The 22,009-nt window shown below is 57.1% G+C and overlaps 1 protein-coding gene and 1 pseudogene across 6 annotated transcripts in view; one reads left to right on the top strand and one right to left on the bottom strand.

The window, feature by feature from the left end:
- Nucleotides 1-22,009, top strand: part of SH3PXD2A (SH3 and PX domains 2A) — a 222,019-nt gene that overhangs the window by 175,068 nt on the left and 24,942 nt on the right. For 4 of the 6 annotated variants that reach the window (XM_053668389.1, XM_037159354.2, XM_037159358.2 and 1 more), the window contains 2 exons: nt 17,947-18,060; nt 21,491-21,574. In XM_053668389.1, coding sequence (XP_053524364.1) covers nt 17,947-18,060; nt 21,491-21,574 — 198 coding nt within the window. The remainder of the gene's footprint in view (nt 1-17,946; nt 18,061-21,490; nt 21,575-22,009) is intronic. The other 2 variants (XM_053668390.1, XM_053668391.1) reach the window with 1 other exon arrangement.
- Nucleotides 761-1,507, bottom strand: LOC119059631 (60S ribosomal protein L7a-like; annotated as a pseudogene).

Genomic DNA, 22,009 nt, shown 5'->3' with positions numbered 1-22,009 from the left:
ACTGCCCTAAGAGGAGCAAACTGGGATGACTTGTGCAGAGGTGTGGAGGGTGGCGTGGACAAGCATGATCTGGCCACAGGGCCTGGGGCTGCCTGAGCAAAGACATTCGCTGGCACTGAACAGGCTGGAGGGACAGGCCCAAGGGCTCGGAGGGCCTCATATGTCAGGTGAAGGAGAGTCCCCTGTCCTTCTTTACCAAGCTAGGGAGACGAAGCCTCACGCCTGCTCAGGGCTGGGGCCAACTGACTGAGGCCCAGCCCCCACCCAGGTGAGGTGGGAAGGCGAACAGGCTCCTCAGGTCCCCAACGCGGGCCCCTCAGCCTGGCGCAGAAGCTGGAGCCGAGAGATAGGCAGTGCAGAGGCGGGCCCCAGACTTGGAGGCGCTTCCTGTGTATTGTTCAAACAGACCCCTTTTTTATACGTGGTGGCTTCCCCCTGTAAGGTCATCTTCAGAGTCTCCAACCTGAGAAAGCAGACTTCTCTGTTTAGAGCCACGAGTTCTCGGGCCAGGATGAGGCTGGCCCACAGGCTGGCTGGGCTGGCTGGGCTGTGGGGCTACCCCCAGACCAGAGGCTCTGCTCCGGGCCCCTCTTGTTCATCCCTTCTCCCAGGAAGGTGGTGAGGTCGCTTTTGAGATTGGCCAGAGCTTAAGTCCTGATGTTTCTGGGCACTCTGTCTTTCTCATTTGATGTCTGTACTTCCTTTTTTCCTGAAGGAGAATTTTATTACTTTTATGTACAGAAACCTCCACAGTGTACACTCAACCCAGCTTGGTGGCCAGTTCCTTAGCCTTGGCCTTTTCCAGCTCAGCAGTGTGAGCCACCAACTTGGGACCCAGGACATTGCCTCCCCATTGGCGGGGGATCTCATCATATCTGCCATTGTAACCGGTCCAGAGAGCTTCCACCAGCCTAGCCAGAGGCCCTTTGCCTTCCGAGTTAACCTGCGTGAAGGTGACGGTGGTGCAGGTCTCCGTGTGGACTAGACGCCCCACCTGCCTTCCCCCGGGTGATGCAGCAGGGAACCCGTCTTCCGCACAGGGCGGCAGGAAGACGACCAGCTCGATGGGATCCACACTGTGCACAGTCACCCCCAGCTGGGCCTTCTGGTTCTGCACCAGGTGGGGATATGCTCCTTGCTGGCAGCCTTTTTCTCAGCCCGGGCCAGCAATCTCTGCTTCTTTTCTTACTTTGTCTCTGGCCGGTCCTTGTGGGCCAGCTGAGCAGCTGGGCAGCCGTTTGGTGGTCCAGGGCCTGGGGGAACCGCTTAGTGGCAGGAGGCACCTTCAGACCTTTATAGAGAATAGCCTTTGGCTGCTGCGGCTGAACGTAGCGGGGCCATTTGACAAAGCAGGTGAGGTCCCTTTTGGGCTGGATGTCCTGTCCCATGCCAGATTCTTGGGCCTCTTCTCAAATGGGAGGATCACCACCTTCTTGGCCTCCTGCGTCTTCAGGACGGCACGGGCCGGTGCTGCCTTCCTCCCCTTAGTCTTCTTTTCCTTCCGCATCCTGGCAGCTAGAGGAGAGAAGACTGTCTGTACATCTAATGGACACCCTCTCGAGGCTACAGCCTTCTTTCTACTCTTGCGGCCCCTCCCCCATCTTTTGATGGTGGCAGGATTTTGAGCTCCTGCCATCAGGACGCACCCACGGCAAGACCTGAGGTCCCCAGTCCTGCACCTGGGCCTGCAGGGCCTACAGGCTTCTCCCAGGCCTAGCAAGTGACCTCCCTGCGCTCTGGGAGGCTTTCTGCCAGTTCCAGCCACCCACTTCTGGCTCAAGGCATTGGGTTGAGGGATTGCCACCTGGCACAGGGCTCAGGGTATCATCTCAACAGCAGAGTGACAGTGTGCCCTCGTGGAAGGAATGCCAGGATTTTAAGAGGATCTAGGTCAATCAAGGTTCTAGGCTTGGCCACCCACTAACTAGGTGACCTTAGGAAAGCCACTGTACCTCTCTGAGCATCAGCTTTCCTCACCTGTGAAACGGGGGTGTGATTAGCGGTGAAGACAGGGGCTGTGGCTGCTTTCCAGATACTGAGCTCCCCCGTGCCTCTTGCTTTTGGCCAGGTAAGAAGCAGGCCTTTCATCATTGTGGTTTGGGGCTCTTAAGATCCCCTCTCACCTCTGGCGCTCTGAGAAAAAGCCACTTTCAGCTCAGAGGGAGCAGGCAAGGGGAGTCTGACCATGTTGGCAAGCCTGCAGCCGGTGCTCCTGAGCAGCCAAATGGGTCACTGGCTGCAAACATCCCTGGGTTTGTAATGATGATCACAGGGCTCATAGGCTCCTGGACACCTTTGGAATGGGTTTTGTGAGGCCAAATGCTTTGCAGATTAAATTTCCGGAGAAAGAGCAGCTGAGAAATAGTCCTGAGCTTTGCTAAGCCACTTCTGGGCTATGGCAGCAAAAGAGGTGGTAGTGGTGGGTAGGGGTGTGTGTGTGTGTGTGTGTGTGTGTGTGTGTGTGTGTGTGTGTGTGTGTGTGTTCACCCCTAATAAAAGGGAGGGGGAGTAGGCAAAAGAGGAAGATAGTCCAATCCCCAGCCTTCCTTTCTCCTTCAATTTGCATCAGCCAATGGGACTACTTGTGCTGCTGTGTTGTCCAGGATGGTGCTGGTAACATAAGGGATATGATTAGTGTTCTGGAATTTCATGGTAGGGGTTGGGGGTGGCTGGTTCCCCCCTTTTTTAAATAAAGTAATGTTTTGAAGAGTTGCCCTGGAAAACTGCTGAGAGCAGAGAGGCTGACGGACGTCTTTGGTCATGTCAGACGAGGACAAGACTATCCAAGTGAGCGAGGGTGTCTCTCCCTGTTAGCGGTGCTGCGTGGTTCCAGGGATATCCTGCCAGAAAGCAAGCAAGGGGCCGTAATCACAAACAGGCCGAGATCGGTTTCAACCAGAAGTATTACTTTAGCCTCTTGGCTTTGCCGAGGAAGAATGCAGTTTCCCTTGCCCCTCCTCCTCTATCCTTCTCAAGTTCAATAAGATCTGTGAAAGCAATAGATCTGGGGCTTAAAGAGAGGCCAAAACTCAAGCCAGCAAGGGGTCTCAAAGGCCCAGAAAGGGAGCGTTCCATCAGCCTCCACTGGGATTGTTGGGGGGTGGTGTTGCCTGGCCCGTTCACTGTCCGCATTCTTCCTTGGGGTAAAAGGAAAAGCTGATTTTCCTAGAGTCTTGCATGTCCTCCTGGGGCCTCCTCACCTTCACCTTGCCCACCAACCAAGTGTCTTCCTGACCCGTCTGCATATTTAAGCTGGCACTTTTGTGTGTGTGTTTGCCATGTACTTAGAACTGGGGGTGGGGGTTGGGAGTGGGGGGAGAAGTCAAGGGGGGATATAATGAAACTGGCTCAGCACATTGGAACAGCCTGACTGCCCTTGAACATGAAAAAATCATGGGTCTCTCACCTCTCTTTGCCCCGCACAGCCCTGGGAGCTCGGCTTCTCACCCCTGTCCTCCACCTCAACCCGCACCCCCAGGCGGGCATCAGATCAACTCCTTCATGCTTGAGTATGAGTAGCACTGCTCCCCAGAGTACCGACACCATGAGGGGTGCACTTACCCTGGCATTGGCAATTGGAGCAGGACCAGGGCTGGCGAACGCCTACCTCTCCTTGCCAACAAAGCAGGGATTTTTAACTGTTCCTTGGAGGAGGAGAAGGACATTGGCCTCATTGTCAGGGCTTTGCATGGGGAGAGTGGACATCCAGGGCTCATGCCCCAGTATCTCCCTGGTGAGTGTTTAACCCTATCTTCTGCCTCTGAGCCCAGCCCTGTGCCCCGGCCTCACTACACAGCCAGACACGAGTTCACCCACCTCTTTGGACTGAAAGATCTTCTACATTTGATGGGGCCAGAGCAACTTGTCACACTGATGAGGCAGCTGGGAGGAGGATTCTGGACCCCAAGGGCCTTGCCTGCCTCCCATACCCTCATCTCTCAGTCCTTGTGGGGCCAGCTCACTACCTCAGGACCCGTGGAGGAGAAACTTCATTCTAGAAGTGATTTCAGGGTTGAGGGCCCTGGATGGAGCCAGAGCCTGGATGGAACTCTGATCCAGAGACCAGGGCAGAGTGGGGATGGAGACGCATCTAACGGACAGACCAGAGCTGGGAGCCAACGGCGATAGTACTCACTTCTTGGGGAGCAAAGTTATGGCCTGTCTGGAGCACAGCTGGGGTGATGTGGGCCGGTCATGGCCCACCTCAACTCCCAGACATCTGTTATCTTACTCTCATCAGGCCTCCCCACCTTAGAACCACTTCTAGAATGGAGTGTGTCTCCCCAACAGCTGAGCCATGGAGGGATGATCCCATGGAGGGTGGGAGGAGGGTATTGGGGGGCAGGAAGATCAGTGACTTCCCGGCTTCCTACCCTGTCTCTCTGCCCTCAGCTACCAGGATCCTCCTGCTAATCACAGTGGGTGTTGATCAAAGGCTAGGCCTTGTTGGGAGTGGAGAAAACCAAACAAGTACATGGGCGCGTGCATACTCAGGAGCTGGAGATCAGGCATTCATTCAGTCCCCGCCTTTTATCTCCAGCTGTGTGCCAGGCACCGGGACACAGAGCCAGAAAGGGAAGACTTGAACTCCATGTCACAGAGCTGACAGCCTCATGGGGAAGTAGGCAGCTACCTTCTTCTGACCCGACGGCAGCTGATGATGTGTTTTGACTCAGACCTTTGTGTTTGGTGACTCTCTGCAGATCCCTTTTCTTTGGGTCTTGGGAACGCTAGGCACCAGAGATTGATGGGGTAGAGATAGAAGGAGGTCCACCCCTGATTGGTGTTCATGAGTGTCACTCACACTGCCTGACCAATTACTGTAACTGTGGTAAGTCTAGAATAAGGCCTCTCTCTGGATCTGGTCTGACTGTGGCCTTTCCTCCAGGGACTGGAATGGGATCTGCACTAGATCAGCAGGTAGGAACTAGGAAGACAAGATGGTGTCTGGAGGCAGGAGACACAGAAAGGGAAAAAGGGAAGGAAAAGCTCAGAGAGAGAGCCTGTGCCTAAATTGCCACAACCCAGTGGGGGCTTCAGGATGGTTATTTCAGGGCCAGGGTAGTCAGGGCTCAAGTTAGGCCCATTTGCTGTCTTCTGGAGACTCTTAATACTAGAAACTATGGGAAAGGAAGGAAGGGATGTATCAGACAGCAAGCCACGCCCCCTTTTCCCTATAATCACCTCCACTGCCCTATAAAGCACAAGCAGTGTGGCGTCCATTTTACAGATGAGAAAGCCGAGGCCCAGAGCGTCGCTCCTTGTAGGCTCTGCTGCTCCTGGACCATCCTCCACAGGTCCCTAGTCCCTGAGTGGGGTGCCATGGTGGGGGAGCTGTTTTTAGGGTAGTTTTGGTGGCTACTCTCCCCACCTACCCTGTGGGGCTTGGGGCTGTCCATGGTCCAGAGCTCCAAGCTGCACCCACCAAAAGGAGGGCTTTGTGTTTCCCGTCGGAGGCGCCAGGGCACCTGGCCCCTGTGGATGCCCAGGGCTGGTAAGGCTGCTTTGAATGAGCTTGGGGAGGGGCTGCCCATCCCTCTGCATTCCTCCAAGAGCCCTACCCAGGGCTCGGCTTGTCCCTGGGGCTTGCCCTGGGGGACCTCCCTGAGCTCGGGCTTTCCATTCCTGTGAGGGGAGAGGCCCACATGAAAATGGCCTGGTCAGGTGTAGGAGCCGACTGAGAGAGCTGGCCCATGGGAGTGTCAGCTTTCTGGGTGATCTCTCGCAAGTTACGCAATAAGCAGCAAAACTGTCCAGGCCTCCGGTGCCCGTGCGCAAATCCCTCTAGGTGAGCTGTGAGTCAGAGGTGCCTCCTGCATCCGGGGATCTGGAGGAGGGAACTCTGCCCAAGGGCTGAAGAGCTGCCCTGGATTCTGGCAGGCAAGTGCCCAGGGCCGGAGTGGCGGGAGTCAGAGGCAATGCCCAGCACTGACCCCACACTGACCCCTGGAACTGGACTTAAGATACTGAGGCAGGAGGGACTATGGAGTGGATGGGGAAGCCAGGGTAGGAGGAGGAAGGCTTCTGCTCATCTCTCTGTGTGTTTCACTTTCAACAACTGCTCACTGAGCCTCTTCTTTATCTGGAACACTGAGCCACGGAGGGGCTGGACAGGATGCCAGGGGGAACAAGACTTGACCTTTGCCCTCAGGGAGCTCCTGATCAAGTGGGGGCAACATAAGCCAAACCTGAGGTCCGGGTGCTGGGGAAGCACAGGGCAGCAGCGCAGAATCCCAGCCGTGGGAAGTCACAGGAACTTTGCAAAGCTGGTGGCTTTGAAAGATGAGACCGGGGCACCTCCATGGACCTGAGAGTCTATTATACTTGGGAGCTTCTGAGCCCTGCTCGTGTGGGCAAGAAGCAAGATGAAGGGCATCCCCGGACCCTAGACCCCACAAAAAGCTGTGTTCAAATCCCACTCTGCCACCAAGCGGTCAGGATGTGGCCATTTTGTCCCTCAGTTTCCATAACTGTCCAATGGAGATAATATTTTGAAATCCAGGTGGCTACTGGGAAAGTTAACTGAGAGTTGTCGAGTGGCTTACCCATTTTCTTTTCTGTACAACACAGAGATGGGCTGCCGTCCAGGCTGGGGAGCAGGTTGCACGCAGGGGAAGTTAGGAGTCCATCAGGTTTCTGAAATTGCTCAGAACCATAGTCTGTCCAGCTCCATCTACCTATAACCCAGAGACTTTTCAAAGCATTTTCCCCATCTCCTAGCTTAGAGTAATTCTACAGGGATAAGTAGGGCAGGTGGCTTTGTTTCCATTTTTTTTTTCCAAAAGAAACTGAGTTCCAGGAGGGTAGGTGGTGTGCACAAGACCTGAAAGCTCGATAGTGACAAGCTTGGATTTGCACTCTGGGGCTGCGGGCATATCATTAACCCAAGGCTCCTTCTGCAAGATCAGTGTTTCCCATCGAGTGGGTCATGCAAATGTGTGGTGGGCACAGCATTAAATGGCCTCGAATCCTACCATGAGAGGGCTATTTCCTTTTAATTCTCTTTCACGGCAGGCTGGGTCATGAAGAAAGTCTCCACTTGGGGCTTTTGTGTTATTAACACTTGCTGATGTTTTTTGTTTGTTTGACCTAGAGAAAATCTGGCCCCAGCCATAGTGTCTTGCTAGAATTTTTCCTTACTGTCATGTCGGAAGTGCGTAGCATCATTTCAGCTTGTGTATTTTTCTAGTTATCTTCTACTTATGCCAAAGGATACTAGTTTTCCATTTAGTGTAGCATAGGAAAATGTCTTTTTGAAATACTGAGGTGTTTAAAACTTTTAATAAATAATAAAAACACTAGGCCCTGGCTGGTGTGGCTCAGTGGATTGAGTGCCAGCCTGTGAACCAAAGGGTCGCTGGTTCAATTCCCAGTCAGGGCACATGCCTGGGTTGCAGGCCAGGTCCCCAGTAGGGGGAGTGCAAGAGGCAACCACACATTGATGTTTCTCTCTCTCTCTTTCTCCCTCCCTTCCCCTCTGTCTAAAAATAAATAAACAAAATCTTTAAATAAAAATAAAAGCACTAGTGCGGGTGCTAGTTAGGTAGCTCGGTTGGATATCTGGTACTCTGTAATGCCTTAGGTTTGGGAAACACAGTTACAGGACATTCCAGGTGACCCTGCTCCCAAAGCTTCCTAGGGTGACGCCAGTGGCTCCCAAATTCCAAGTGGGAAAGGAGCCTGGAAAAGCATCAGCAGCCGTGGTGGCTGCTCCCCACACCGCCTGGAAGAATCCACGTTGTCAGAGGGCCGTTGACGTCAGGCGGTGCCGGATTTTGCAAGGCCTCTATTTAAAATTCCCCAGGAATTAAATAAGGAGGGTTTGGAGGGAGGAATGCCCTGGACAAATTGTGGGGTGGGTTTGTTTTGTTTATGGAGATGGTCTTTAAAGTTGAAATTGCCCCCGTTTTAGTTTTGCCCCAATTGAAGAGGGGCTGAACTCAGCTGGATGGGAGGGGACGATTGTCAGCCTAAGGCTTTCTGTTGCAACCAGCTTGATTCCGGGGCCAAGAAGTCTCTGTTTTTAGCAAAGAAAGAAACAAGAAAAAGTATAGCAAACCCATACACGTGTACTTCTTGGGCACTGGATGGAGTAAGCTAGTTAAAAGGAAAGGTTAGCACTGTGCATGTCAAGTGACTGGCCACGACTACGGAGGCCCCTCCACTGTCTTCTCCAGCCGGGAAGTGTAAGGCACCAGATGCAATACTGGGTGCTTCCTCTTTGATTTTTCATCACAGCCTGGTCAGTGTGTGCTATTCCATGTTGTCATCTCACTAACGAGGACACTTCAACCTCTTTCTTTAACCACTTTGAACAGCCAAGTATCACCCTAGTCCAAGGCCGGTTCCCTAAAAATGTAGCCTTTGCAACACCATGGTACACGGGTGACTTTTTGGGTGGCACAGAGAAGCCGTGTTAAATACCTGTGCAACACTCAGTGAACAGAGTTCATCCTGTTATTGTTCTCTTCCAAGCCTTCCGATTTGTGCATTCGATGGTCAGCTCTCTCTGACCCCTCTCTGGTGAACCTCCCTTTGCTGCAAAGGGGGAGCTGCCCGCAGGCACGGCTCTCCCGTTGCACAGCTCAAATGGACTCCATTGCTTCATTCTCTATAATTTTATGGTTGGGGCTGGTGGTCCTGGCTTTTTATTCATGGTGGAAATCCGGAGTTTCCTAAACAAATTATTTTCTTGAAGTTAAGAAAAAAAGCAGATTGCTTCAAATATGTATTTACTATGTGAACCACAGCGTACATAGTTGAAGGATATGGCAAAAGTCGTGCGTGGTGCGGAAATAGCTGAGGTTTAAGAAATGCTGATCCAAAGTCACTCTCTCCTGGCAAAGCTCTTGGGGGACAAACTGTGCCAGAAAACCATCAGCCTGGGTGCCACTGCCTCGCCCTGCCTCACCGGCTCAGAGAGGGTGAGGGAGAGGCAGCCTGGAGAGGCGGCCCGGAACCACCTGCCAGCCCCTTGCCCTCGGAGGGGCGGGCAGTGGGGGGAATCGGGTCTGCTTTGGGACGGAGGAGAAGCAGGTGAAGGGACTGGTTTCCTGACCCCTCTGTCAGATGAAATTTGGGGACCTAATAGAACGAGTGGGCGGTGTTGGTCTCTTTCGGCAGAGGTACAGGCAGCTGGAGTCATTTTTCAGGGAAGCGGTGTGGTTGTGGTTCTGGAGACAGACACGGGCTCCACACCTGAGTCGGACCTGGGCTCCAGACCAGGAGTCTGACCCGGGCTGCCCCTTCTTAGCCAGGAACTTTGTACTTTGGGTGAGTCACCCAGTGCAGGCATTTCCTGAAGCAGCCTAAACTTCATAGACTTGGGGACTACTTACTGGACTTTCAGTCCCCCCAAACTGCAGGAACCCTCTCATCCTGGCTGCCAGGGAGGGTGATCCGTACCACCCAATTGCCCAGGACATGCCCAGGTGGTACCTGGTATTTTGGCAACCCCCATTCATTCCAGAAAGTGTGGACAGTAAATCATGAGATCTCTGTGCTAAGCCGTGTCCTTTCCTCTCCCACTCACTACTTTTTGCGGTTGGATCTGACCTGTCGTTACCATCTGTTCAAACCTTCTCTTTTGGCCCCTGATCCTGGCACTGCTTTTGCTAAATGAGATGGCGTCTCCCCACGACACCCCTTGTCCTCATCCTGGGACTGATTAGAACACCCACCAGGCCGGTTCCAGGTAGAACCCCGGCTCTAGGTTGTAACCATTGAGCTGTCCCGCCCTCTGTGGGTGTGGTCAGCCATGGGAACTTCTCAGACCGCCAGCATTTGCTCCTCACCAGCCTCCAGTGTGGCCTGGCCCCTTCCTTCCTGTCGAATCTTTCTGTCCAGCCAGGTCGTGCTGACTAACCGCCTTCAGGCTCTCCCACCTTCCCTAGGGAGCCCGTGTGTCACACAGTCCAGACCAGCACTGAGGTTGCTGGTCTCTACTCTGGAATCCACCTTCTTTGAAAGCTGGAACCTCTGCCCTTTCTGAGTCCTCTGGCCTTGCTCCTGTCCGTGCCTCCCTGCCCAGCAGGCCGTGCTCAGGTGCTCTCCAGACCTTTTCACACAGTCTGCCAGCCTGTGAGAGCCTGTGAGGGGCCCACTGGTGCTCCCTCCGCCTCTGCCCTGGGTCTCTCACCACCGCCCTCCCGGCAGGCACCTTCCAGCCTGACCGCCCCCTTCTGGGAGCGGCCTCCAGCCCCGAACGGGAGTCCAGCAGACCCCTTCCCTGGAGTCGGCCTCACAGCACAGCCCTTGAAGTGTTTGCCAACTTACCTCTTCCTTTTGCCCAGAACACCAGGGAAAATGCCCTATTGTTACCCTGGGCATTTCTTCAGGGGTCCGCTTCATGGGGCTTTGACCTTCCTGATGTGCTTCTCGGAGGCTCACCCCTCCTTGTCTCTGTTCTTTCACAAGCCCCATCACCTGCCCCCATCAACCCTGTCCATCTTCCCACGCCTCACCCTGTGGAGCCCACCGTTTGCATCTTTTACAGTCGTGTTTGAAAATACCATTTCACATCTCTCATTCCTGAGCCACCTTCTGTTAAGGAATCTGTGGCCATAGGCTCAAACCCCTGTGCTCTGCTCTCTAATGGGGTAGGTGGAGAATAGTGACGTTGAAGGTGAGTGCCCTCCTCGCTTTCATCTGGAAATATTCCCACCATGAAGCATCATGAGCCCCATGTGCTCCCACCACTCTGTCCTGTCCTGGACCCGCCAGATGGTCCTCTCCCCTCCCCTCCTCTCCTCCCTCCCCCCCTCCCCTCCTCCTCCCCTTCCTCTCCCCTCCTCTTCCCCTCCCCTCCCCTCCCCCCTCTCCCCCTCTCTTCTCTCCCCTCCTCTCCCCTCCCCTCCTCTCCCCTCCTCTCCTCTCCCTCCTCTCCCCTCCCCTCCCCTCCCCCCCTCCTCTCCCCTCCTCTCCCTCCTCTCCCCTCCCCCCCCTCCCCCCCTCCCTTTCCTCTCCCCTCTCCCTCCCCTCCCCTCCCCTCCCCTCCCTCTCCCCTCCCCTCCCCTCCCCTCCCCTCCCCTCCCCTCCCCTCCCCTCCCCTCCGCTTCCCTCCTCCCCTCTAGGTTTGACCTGAGGTTCAGTGCAGGTCTCCTCTCCTCTGAGAATTCTTCCCTGACCTGACCACTCAGTTTCATCTTCCATGTCAGCAGTTCCTTCAGCAAACGTCACATCTGCAACCCCTGTGTCCACGGCCCTGGGCTGTCAGGGTCACCTTACCCTGCACTTCCTGACAGGCCATCTTGTATTCTCAACTGCATCCTGACTCCGATGCCCACCTGTGGTGGGCACAGAACCAGACCCGCAGTTTGCAGTAGAGACCTTCCAAGGTCAAAGCTGAATGACAGTGACACCAAGAGGCTCTGTCTCCCTGAGACTCCAGGCACCTAAGACCTACTTGTCCAGCCCTGGCACCAGTCACTAAGAGGCGCTGGGGCATCGGCCCCTTCTCTAAAATAACCGGTGCATGCCCAAACTTTAATAGCAGCTCGTTGGTGCTCCTCGCTGGGAGCCGGGCACTATTATGAATGCTTTTCCTGGATTAACTCATCTACCCACATAATGCTTTGTGAGGTAGTTACTACTCTACGTCCATTTTATAGGTGAGGAAATTAAGGCCGTTGCCCAAATTCAAGCATCTAGTAAGTAGCAGAGCTGGGATTTAAACCCAGGCATCCTGGCTCTAGGGCCCTTGCTTAAAACCATAATTCTCTTCAACCTGTTGTTTTATCACGTGCCCCTTCTTCCGGGTGCCCCACCCACGGCCTCAGCCTGCTCAGGCCCAGCTCTGGGCTTCTAGGCCTGTCCGGTGTGGTGGGCAGGCTGGAGCCGGGGAGGGGGAGGGGGAGGGGTGGCAGCCGCCCAGGTCTTTCTGTCTTCTCGCCGTGGACTCCACAGAGCCTTCCAAACTGTGACGTAGCAGCCTGTGCTAATGGTCTTGGAATCCAGGCCTCAGGCGCCCAGGAGAGGTTCTGGGGCCCTGGTGGCCTGAGAGCCCCATCTGGGGGAAGGGGAGGCCAGAGTGACAGAGAGGAGGGCAGGTGCCAGAGGTGGGACCAGAAGAACTGGTGGGGCAGGAAGGTCGGGGGCTGGGGGGTGTATGAGGAGAGACGGGGGAGCCTCTCACCCACTCCTGTTTGCTTTGGACCGTGGAGGCCACATGCTGTGAGCTGGAGTGTGTCTTGGCAAGAAGCTCAGTGCCAGAGCCTCCTGACCAGGGGAGGCCTGGCCGAGGGTGGGCCGCCTTTCGTTGTTCTTAAAGGCACAGCGTGCCACGGGCCGCCCAGTGTCGCTGAGCCCTCTCAGGTGGAAGCCTCGGATCTGCCCCAAGGTCATGGGAGCAAGGTCAGGCTGGGTCCAGGGCAAAAGCATCCCCTTAGGGCACAGCCTTGGGCCAGGTACGTGGTGTGGCCAGGTGGGCAGCACTGCTGACATGAACCTGGTCAGGCCCCCTTGAACCCCCTGCCTCACAGATTCTCACCCCATCCTCTCCTCCAGACCACTCCGAGGAAAGAACGTGGGAATGTCTGGACATGTCACGTCCCAAGGGGCCAAAGCCTGAGCCAAGGCAAGGCAAACCTCACGCAGGGAGGCAGGTGTTGGAGGCCTGGGACTATGCCTCTACTTGTCCCACCTCCATCTGTTCTCCCCCAACCCCCCTGCCTGCCCTGCCCCCGCCACTGGCCGCCAAGCCTTCCTCAGAGGCCTGGGCGCGCAGTAGTACTCCACGGAGGACCGGGGGAGGGCCCGGAGGGAGGGAGAAGCCAATGCGGGCACGTCACCTAATGCCTGCTGAGTTCTCCCAAACTCCAGACTCGGGCTCTCATCTGCTCGATACCCTCTGGGTCGGCGCCCAGGGCTGTGAGTGGAAGCCAGCTCCCCCTGCAGGGCGATGGGGACGCGGCGCCTGAGTCCTGACTGTGACCTCTGTGCTGTCCCCTTGCCTGGCATGTACCATGAGCTCAGTGAATACTTGGTTATTGAGAACACCTTAGTCCCTGATGCCAGGCAACTCTGTAGGCAGATCATCCTGTCCTCGTATGACAGGTATGACAGAGGCTCGAGGAGGGCCAGTGGCTGTCCCAGGCCACCCAGCTAGTATAAGCTAAAGCCAGGGTAGAACCGAGGTCTCTCTTTGGGGGAGGGGCTAAGAAGCGCCTGTGGGCTGAACCCCGGGTGAGCAGGGTCAGGAGGGTGTGGGAAGTCGGGGAAGGCTTCAGGGAGGACAGCACCTCCAAGGACAGAGTGGGGGGCAGGGTCCTCCGCCCCCACCAGCTTCTTTGTCCTAGGCTGAGCTGTGACCTCAGAAGACTTTATTCACGTCGTAATTGTGTGCAGCTGGTCTCCTCTGGCCCTAATGAGCTCATTATCCTCTCTCATTAAGGAGGCCATTGTGGCTTGGTCACCCTGGGGACAGCAACGGCCTGGGAGTGCCCACCACTTCCTGCTACCCTCAGCTAGGCTCAGCCCCCTCCTGGAGCGACTAAGGCCCCCGGCGCGTCACCCGGGTCATTCATCCTCTTTCTCCTTCCTCTTCCCCCTCTCAGTTTCTACCCGTCCCATCCCTCCACCTGTGTCCGCAGTGGGCAGCCCTAACTCGGAAGCCTAGTCACAGTCGTTCTGAGAGGGCTTTGATGTTGGCCAAGCAGCTGGAGGTTGTGCTCAGCCTGGACAGAGAGGGTCTGGCTTCCGGGCCTGAGCTTTTTTCTCTGGGGGCCGGGCGGACGCTCTTCCCTACCGGGGTGGGGGTGCTGGCCGGGCCGCCCCAGCATTGCCTCCTCTTTCCTTGGCGCCTGGGCCGTGGCGAAGCGGGCTCCTCTGGAGGCCCAGGGAGCAGAGCTGGCTGCCGTGACAGGTGCTGCTGCTGCTCTTTCTGGGCCTCTGCCTCCTGGAAGGGGCTGGGCCGTGGCCCGTCGGCCAGCCTGGCTAGATGACATTCTCCTTCGGGCACTGCAGAGACACGGCCCTCACAGGAGGAGAGGCCAGAGGAGGCAGCTTTCAGTGGGTTGGCCGGTTTGGGATTCTCCCTGAGGATTTCCCCGGTCTAGGACTTAACCCCCAAAACCAGGCCCAGACCCCACAATGTAGGTTTCTCCTGCATGTCCAGCAGCGTAGGCGCCCCTCTCCTGCCTTCTCTGGAGGCCGGGCATCTCAGCATATGGGCAGCCCAGGTGGGAAGACCTGCTTGACCGTGGCTGCAGGCCAGGCTGCAGGGCTGTGTGGGGGGATCTCCCAGCAAGCTCACATTTGCGGTCACGTATCAGCTGAGGAAAGAGCAAGCCGTGCTGCAAAAGCAGTGACTTCCATGCTCCTGGAGCCCCTGAAGGCAGCCCCACACCCCAGAGGTTAGACGGACTGCAGGGGCACGCACACACCCAGGCCAGCTCACCGAGCCACACTGAGGACTGCTGACACCGGCCTCAGGCACAGACACCAGCTGGCCACCCCTGGGTGCTGACTCAGTCCAGGAGAATACCAGCCACCACCACGCTGATAGTAGTGCGAGGTTTTTGAGCTCCTACTCTGTGCTAGGCCCCAAGCGGAGCTACTTTTATCTTCTTTATTCACTGCCACACGCTGGCTTCATTAATTACTCCCTTACCAGACAGGGGAGACTGAGGCTCAGAGAAATTTAGTAATTTGTCCATAATCACACAGCTAGGAAGTAGCGAGCCAGGGCCTGAATTTGAATTGTTCCCCCCACAGATTCCTAACTTTTCCCCTCCACCCCCAGAGGACTCTCACCCACATACACACGCGCACACTGAGGTTCACACAGCCCTGCATCTCTGCTCACAGCACACACACACACACACACACAGCACATGCCCACTCACAGACAAGCACACATATAAAGTATCAACATTCCGGGACATGCCTTCTCAAGGAACCGCCCTACCCTCGTGCATGCAGCAGATGCGTACCTTGTCCCCTTCTATGCTGGTTAAGACTCCGGGCCCTGCAGCCAGACTGCTCGAGCTAAAATCTGGCGCTGCCTCTTCCTAATTGTCATCTCTCTCCACCTTAGTTTACTCAGCTGTAAAATGGGGATGATGGCGACAGGAACACTTAGTTCACAAAATTCTTACAGATGAAATACAGTGTTGCATGTAAAACCAGTGCTGGTCCCCAAGTGCTCTTCTCAGTGTCTGGCCATCATCGTCACATATATCAAATGCACAGACACACCTCTGTTCCAGGCGTGTGTGCATATGTACACTGGCATAAGCCACCTCCCACATTCTCAGGAATACATAGCCATGCCCATACCCCCCCCACACACGCCCACACACTCTCAGCCTCTGCAGGAAAGGACCCCCCATGCACCGGAGGTGAGCCTGGCAGGCCCACAGGGCTGGCTGACGCCTGACGTCTCTGGCCAGCCAGGCCACGCCCCAGGACTCAGGCTGGAGTTGGTTCTCACTGGAATAGCAGTGACTTTGGTCAGGAGCCCTGGTTGCAGCAACTGACGTCTGAGCTGCTGGCATCTGGCACGGGCCTGTCAGCAGCCCTGGATGGGTGCAGCCCCGGGAGTGCCTCCCCCAGAGGCCTCCCCCACAGACACATGCCAAAGCACCCCGGAGGTCTGTGTGGAGCTGGGGCAAATGCTTCTGCCCATGTGTGCCTGTTACCACCTGGGCAGTTTTCGAGCTTGTCCATCTTGGCTCAGTGAAGGTGCCCACAGCCAAGCCAGCAGCAAGTGGCAGGAGGTTTAAGTCCACACAGCCGGGCTCTGTACATTTGAAGGCTGGAGTAGAAGGAGCCCAGGCCAGTGTTCTCAGGCAAGGTCGGCAGGGACCACCGGTCCTTGAGGATGATGAGGGTCTCAGTCCCTTGGGGGTACGGCGTGATCCTAAGTTGCTGCTCTGGGGTAGGGAGATACTCACCGTTGGCTGGTAATGTGGGCTCCCAGGCTCCCTAGAAGTTTCTGATGCGGCGAAGATTTTGAGGCGGGAAGGACCCAGAGACTGCCCTGGCACATCCGTGGGGCTCCCGGGCAGGTGAGGCGCACAGTGTCACGCCACCCTGCCCATCGGGCACCTCAGCACCACTCAGCCCCCCAGCAAGTCTCCGCCTGTTCCAGGACTCCCATTTGGGTTCTGCAGAAGAACACCAGGGGCTCAGGCTGATGCTTCTTGGCAGAAACTGTGGGAGTTCCTGAAAGTGCTCCCCCAGAGGCTGAGAGAAGCGGGGAGGACATACCAGGCAGAGACCCCTGCAAAGTCCATGCCTTCTGGCTTCCTAGGAAATTGTCCGAGCCGCAGCCACACCGTGGTGGCCTGGGCCTCAGGGAGAATGGCCAGGCTGACCTAGGCAGCCCTCTCCATGGCTCCATGACTGGTAGGCCCAGAGTGTGCAAGTGGTGGTGGGTACAGTGAAGGCGGCCCCCACCACCCCATGTGGGTGAAGACAAGGAAATTGACCTGAATCTGGCCGAGAGGGGAGGGAGGCATCTACCTCAGGTTCCAGAGGGTGGTGACGCAGCTAAGGCCCTGTGCCAAATAGGCCTGGGCCTCCAGAGTCCAAACCCCTCATCTAGGGATTTTTTTCTTTTTATCTTTTTACTTTGGCTTGTTAGAGCAGTTTCAGGTTCACAGCAAAATCGAGCATAAGGTACAGAGCTACATATCCTCACACATGCAGAGACACCCCCCCCCCAGCATCCACATTCCCATCCGCCCGGTGCATTGTTACTACTGATGAACGTGGATTGACACACCCTAACCACCCAGGTTAGGTTTACCTCCGGGGTCATCGGGCTGCACCTTCTGTGGGTATGGACCAACACACAGCGGCGTGTATCCATCCTTATGGTGTCGTGCAGATGCCCCCGTGTCTCAAGGGCTTTGCAGAGCTGCGAACAGTTGAGTCCCCAGGAAGGGTGGGTGCAGAGGGCACTCAGGACTAGGTCACAGGCTGTTTGCTGTCCCAGGCCCGTCGCTCAGGGCAGTGCGGTCCTAGCTGAAGACCTAGGAGATGACCCTGGGTTCCGAGCCCTGGGCAGTGTTTTCCTCTGTCCCTCTCCACTGGCGTCCTGGCAGCCCTCAGGCGGCCTCCTGCACCTCCCGGGGCCGAGCCCAGCCCGGAGCGCCTGGGAAGCCCCCAGGGGCAGCCCTGGGTCTCCTGACAAAGAATGGTGCAGGTTTGGAATTGGCGAGCTCTGTCATGGGCAGGAAAGAACTGGTGCCAGATTGCCTTGGGGACAGAGAAGGATCAGAATGGGATGGGGGTGAAGACAGGACCCCGTGAAGAGTACCCACTAGGAAGGGATGGAGGCATGTAGCAGACGTGTAAGACCTGCTCAGACTGCTTTGCTAAGTCAACGTTTGTTTGAATGATGAATGAACGAACCAATGAATGAAAAGAGACAATGAACAAGCCCTTATCATTCGGCCATGACCGTCAAGGGTCACTCCAGGGCGCAGTGCCCACTTACTGTGATTGAAGTGTCAACACACTTAAGGGCAGCTGCGAGTAGCACAGATGTGGGGATGCCGCTGACCCGTGATGGGGAAAGGGGACAGTGGCTGTGGGAGGCGTCCGTGAGGCATGTGTCTTGATGCCTTTGAAGCAGAGAAAGTGCTTGACTCCAGGCACACTGGTGGTCCTAACTCACAGGCCCTAAATGGGCCGTGTTTGGTCTTTCCGACAAGGTGGCTTTCATACACTGGATGTATTATTGTTCCCGTTTTTAAATTTTTTCATCAAACACTTGTGGCAGTATGCATCGCAGCCCATCAGGCCCTCTGCTCGGGGAGCGTGTTGGCCTGTCTCTTCCTCCTTAGGCAAGCGCAGGCTCCTGGAGGCTGGACGAGGGCCAGGCATTTGCCAGGCTTCTGGGCTGACAGGATGTGCGCCTTCCCCTCCTCATCTAGGCCCCCACTACCTCCGCCAGCTTCTGGGTTCTCATGGCCCTGTTCTCTCTCGTCCCCTCTGCAGGCTGGTGGTTCGTGAGCACCTCTGAGGAACAGGGCTGGGTCCCTGCCACCTACCTGGAGGCCCAGAATGGCACTCGAGACGACTCAGACATCAACACCTCCAAGACTGGGGAAGGTGAGGGCCTGCAGACTGCGGGGTGATGGGTAATGAAGCAGGTTCAGGGAGCTGGCTGACCCTGGGATCCCCATCCCTGGCCCAGGAATGAGTCCCCCTCCTCTTGGAGACAGCTTCCTCACTCTTCTCCCTAAAACCAGCAGAACCCCTGAAGAGGGCTGGGCCACGCTAAACCCCTTCTCTCTCTGTCCAACTCGCAGGCTCCCCGCCTATCCCAGATCTGCCCCTGCTGGCCCCCATGTGGGGCTAAAATTAACGGGGAAATCCCCTTGGGGTGTGCATGTCAGAGTTCGGCACCACTGGGGTAGAGACTGCAAAGGAGAATCTTGGGGCTAGACTCCTGAAGCCCTAAGTTTCTCTGGGGGACCCACAGAAACGCACCCTTGCCTGCCCCACCGCACTGTGCTCCCTGCGCAAGGCCAGCCCCGAGGGGCTGTGTGCATTGCACCTGAGTCTAGCTGAGGGCGCAGACACGGAGCATAAGCCTGCGAGTCTCTGCTCAGTGCTGCAGTCTCCAAGGGGTGGCTTCAGCCTCTGCACCATCAGCCTGTCTGATTGACTCTGGTCCAGTGTGGCTTTTCTGGGTCTTCCTAGTTGCATTTCACGGAGCCTGCCCCCGGGCCAGCCCTGGTCTGGGCAGCGTGTCCGTGGACTCAGGTATTCCCCAGAGCAGGCTGCCAGAGCCCAGCGAGTATGAGGCACCCCTCGTTCCCGGCTGCCTGCTCCTAATGACTTCCAAACCTCCCGTGTCCTGGCAACAGGAGCGCCTTCCCTAACGGTCAGTGGTGACTGTCCAAATGGGCATGTCTGAGAGCCAGGGATGGAGGCCTGCCACCTGGGGCTCAGGCCACCTCCAGGCCAGCCCCACCCCCTCTTCCCCATCGCACGGGCCAAAATAAGCAGCCTGCCAAGAGCCAGCTTCATGTTCATCCTTCCCCTAAATAAATGTCCGTTGCTTGGCAGGCAGTGGGAGCCCCACCCTTGCTCCTGTAATGCTTCACTTCAGTCCCTCGACCAGAACTACAGTCCCTGCAGAGCTAGTCCACCTTGTGACAGGTTTCCAGGGACCAGCCCCCATCAGGACGGGCTCACGCGTTCAGGCCAGGTGCTCAGTCCTCCCTGGCTGTTTCCTAAGCCCTGGGGCTCAGCCTGCATCCCGTCTCACCTCTGCTTCCATTGCACTTCTGCAGCAGTGGAGGCTCTTGGCCCCTGAGCCGGGTCTGGTCTAGTTTGTCTGCAGTCACCAGGCCTCAACCCCTACCCAGGGCCTCTCAGAATTAACAGCCCCTCAAGTGTCCTGAGGTCTCGTTCACTCTAGGTGTTTGGCCAGTGCTTTATATGCCTTCTCCACTGCCCCGGGAGGATGCTGTTGGGATCCATCCCACTTTCCTGATGCTGGAACTGAGGCTTCGAGAGGGTTAGTTGCGTGCTTGTCTTCGTGAGGCCTTGGCCCTGGTTGGCCCGCTTTGCCCCATGGTCCTCAGCAATGGGCCACATGCCTCTCCAAGGAGCATTTTGCTTGTAAGCCGCTCTAGGAGGGTGTGCATGTGGCATCGGAGCCTGTCTGGAAAGACCGTGCCAAGAGTGTCAGCGTGGAGATTTGGGTGTGTGGTGGAGGAACAGTATGCCGGTCCAGGGCAGGAAAGAGCCTGAGCTGTGTGTGGACGCAGACACCAGCCTGGCTGGAAGGGGGTGCGGTGCTTGGCACAGAACAAGCAGTAGCAAGTTGTAGAGGCTTTGACTTTGACAAAGAATCAGGCGGCCAGTTGCACGTTCTGCATTCAGAGGGTGTGTGTGTGCATGCACCCAGGGTGACCCTCCTTAAAACAGGGTGTTGTGCATGTTTTTGGTGGGACCTGTGTGCCAGTACTCCTGGCAACATTTGGGCAGCTGCGAATGCCAGCACCATGAATCTGGGCATCTTCACCAGCTTTACAGAAGGCTTCCGTGCCCAGTGCCCTGTCAGCAGACCCAGGGCTTCACCTGGACTGTGGTGGAGACCGCCCACCCTGGTCCCCTCTCCGGCCACCTCCACACCAGCCCCGTTGCCATCCCATCCTAGGTCCCCTGAGCCTTGTGGACAGAAATCCCATCAGACCTCCCCTAACAGCTCATGCCAGCAAAGCCCCTCCCAGCCTGGTCTCACCCAGGACCCGACACATCCCACAGGGCCCACCCAGTCTCTTACCTTATTTCTCGCCAGGGCAGGTGGTATCAACCCCAATGGCAGACAAGGAAACAGAGGCTCAGAGAGGGACAGCGGCCCACCCAGGGTGACAGAGCAACCTGGCAGAGGGGCCTGGACTGAACCCACACCCCGTAACCTTTCATCCAGGCCTCCTGCTTGCAAGAAGCAGGTCAAACAGGCTGCTGTCCTCCTTCCAGGAAAGCAAACTCTTCCCAGGCAGCTTTGGCGGCACTTGGCTCGGGTGTTCCCGGGCAGTTTCGCTGTGACTCTAGCTGCCAGCCTGCCTTCCCCAGAGCTGGGCAGCCTAGCACCCTCCCCGACAGCACCATTTCAAGCTCGAGTCCTGGTCTGGTGTCTGTGCTGCCAGACGTCCCATAGGAAGGCAGGGGGCATCTGGAGCTGGGCCAGAGCGACCAGATGACCAGCGCAGGGAGCCGCCCCAGGGTGGGTGGCCTGGACGAAAGGGCTCTGGAGCAGCGAGAAGCCGGGGAGGCAGGAATCCGAATGGAGACGGAGCAGAGCCAGGGCCCGTGGCCCCTGCCCCTGCCCACGTGTGCACCTCCCTCGCCCTGTGTCTCAGGGGTCAGCCGTGTGCGGGGCCTCGAGGTGGGCCCTGGGCGTGCAGAGACCCAGCCTTTGCCCTCAACAGACTCCATCCCGTGGGAGTCACTGTGAAAGTGGGTCACTGTATATGCAGAACCGTGAGAGCTATAAGCCCCACAAGGAAGGGACCCCGGGTGTCCCCTGGGCACGTGTGTTCTTCCACACACGGTGCCTGGCGCGCAGTGGCAGGTTCACTAGCAGGACTCGGTGAGTGCGTGGGTGGTGGGGCGGGGAGCCCCAGTCCGATGCGGCCCCTCATCACCCCGGAACCAGCGCTGCCCAGCGGTGGTGGGGGCAGCAGCCTCTCCCTGGGGCTGCAGCAGAGGGCCCTCCTTGCACTGGCCAGAGCCAAGGGCCCTCTTCACCTCCCAGGCGCTGGGATTCTAGAGTCTCAGCCTGTCCCTGGCTCGGGGACGTGCCCTTCAGCTTTGGTTGAACTTTTCCCCACACGCCCTTGGTGTCGCTAGTCAGAGGTGCCCCACCCATCAGGCGTGTGCCGCGACCTGGGAGTGGGGACCGCCCCTCCCGCCATCCGCCATCCGCCCCTGCCCCATCCCATCTCATCCCATCTCATCTCCATCTCCATTCTCTCCGCCGGTGCCTGTCGGCCACGTGTCTCATCGTCACCTCCCACACCAGTGTCCAAGAGACGCAAGGCCCATCTGCGGCGCCTGGATCGCCGGTGGACCCTGGGCGGGATGGTCAACAGGCAGCACAGCCGAGGTGACCGCGGGGGCCAGCTTCTCCTCACCTGCAGCCACTGCCTCTTGCTCCCTCTCTCACTAACACCTCTCCTCCTCTCCGGGCCCTGCCCTATGACCTCCTCACCCAGACCCGCTGCCCAGACTTTTCTCTCGCCTGCTGCAGCTTGGGGTGGGGGCGGGGGGCGGGCACAGGGTCTGCTTGGGAATTGGGATGGCACTTGGAGGTGGCTCTGGCTTCTGCCAATGTCCTAGGGATGGGGGTCCTGGGACCTAAGATACAGTTGTGGGAGCAGCTGGGCTCGATGAAAGACCACACTTGCCCTCGGAGCTGCAGGTTCAGAGAACTGTGTGTTTCTGAATCTCTCCATGGGGCATGACACACACTGTCTCTCACCCGCTCACCTCATCGCCTTCCTGCTCTGAGCAGGCGCCTCCTCGGCCAGAGCTGACCCAG

This window comes from Artibeus jamaicensis, unplaced genomic scaffold, assembly GCF_021234435.1.
Source record: "Artibeus jamaicensis isolate MK-2021 breed Jamaican fruit bat unplaced genomic scaffold, CSHL_Jam_final contig_490, whole genome shotgun sequence".
In the NCBI taxonomy this organism is placed as follows: domain Eukaryota; kingdom Metazoa; phylum Chordata; class Mammalia; order Chiroptera; family Phyllostomidae; genus Artibeus; species Artibeus jamaicensis.
Note: the sequence above shows the minus strand (reverse complement) of the source record. Positions and strands in the feature narration are given on the sequence as shown.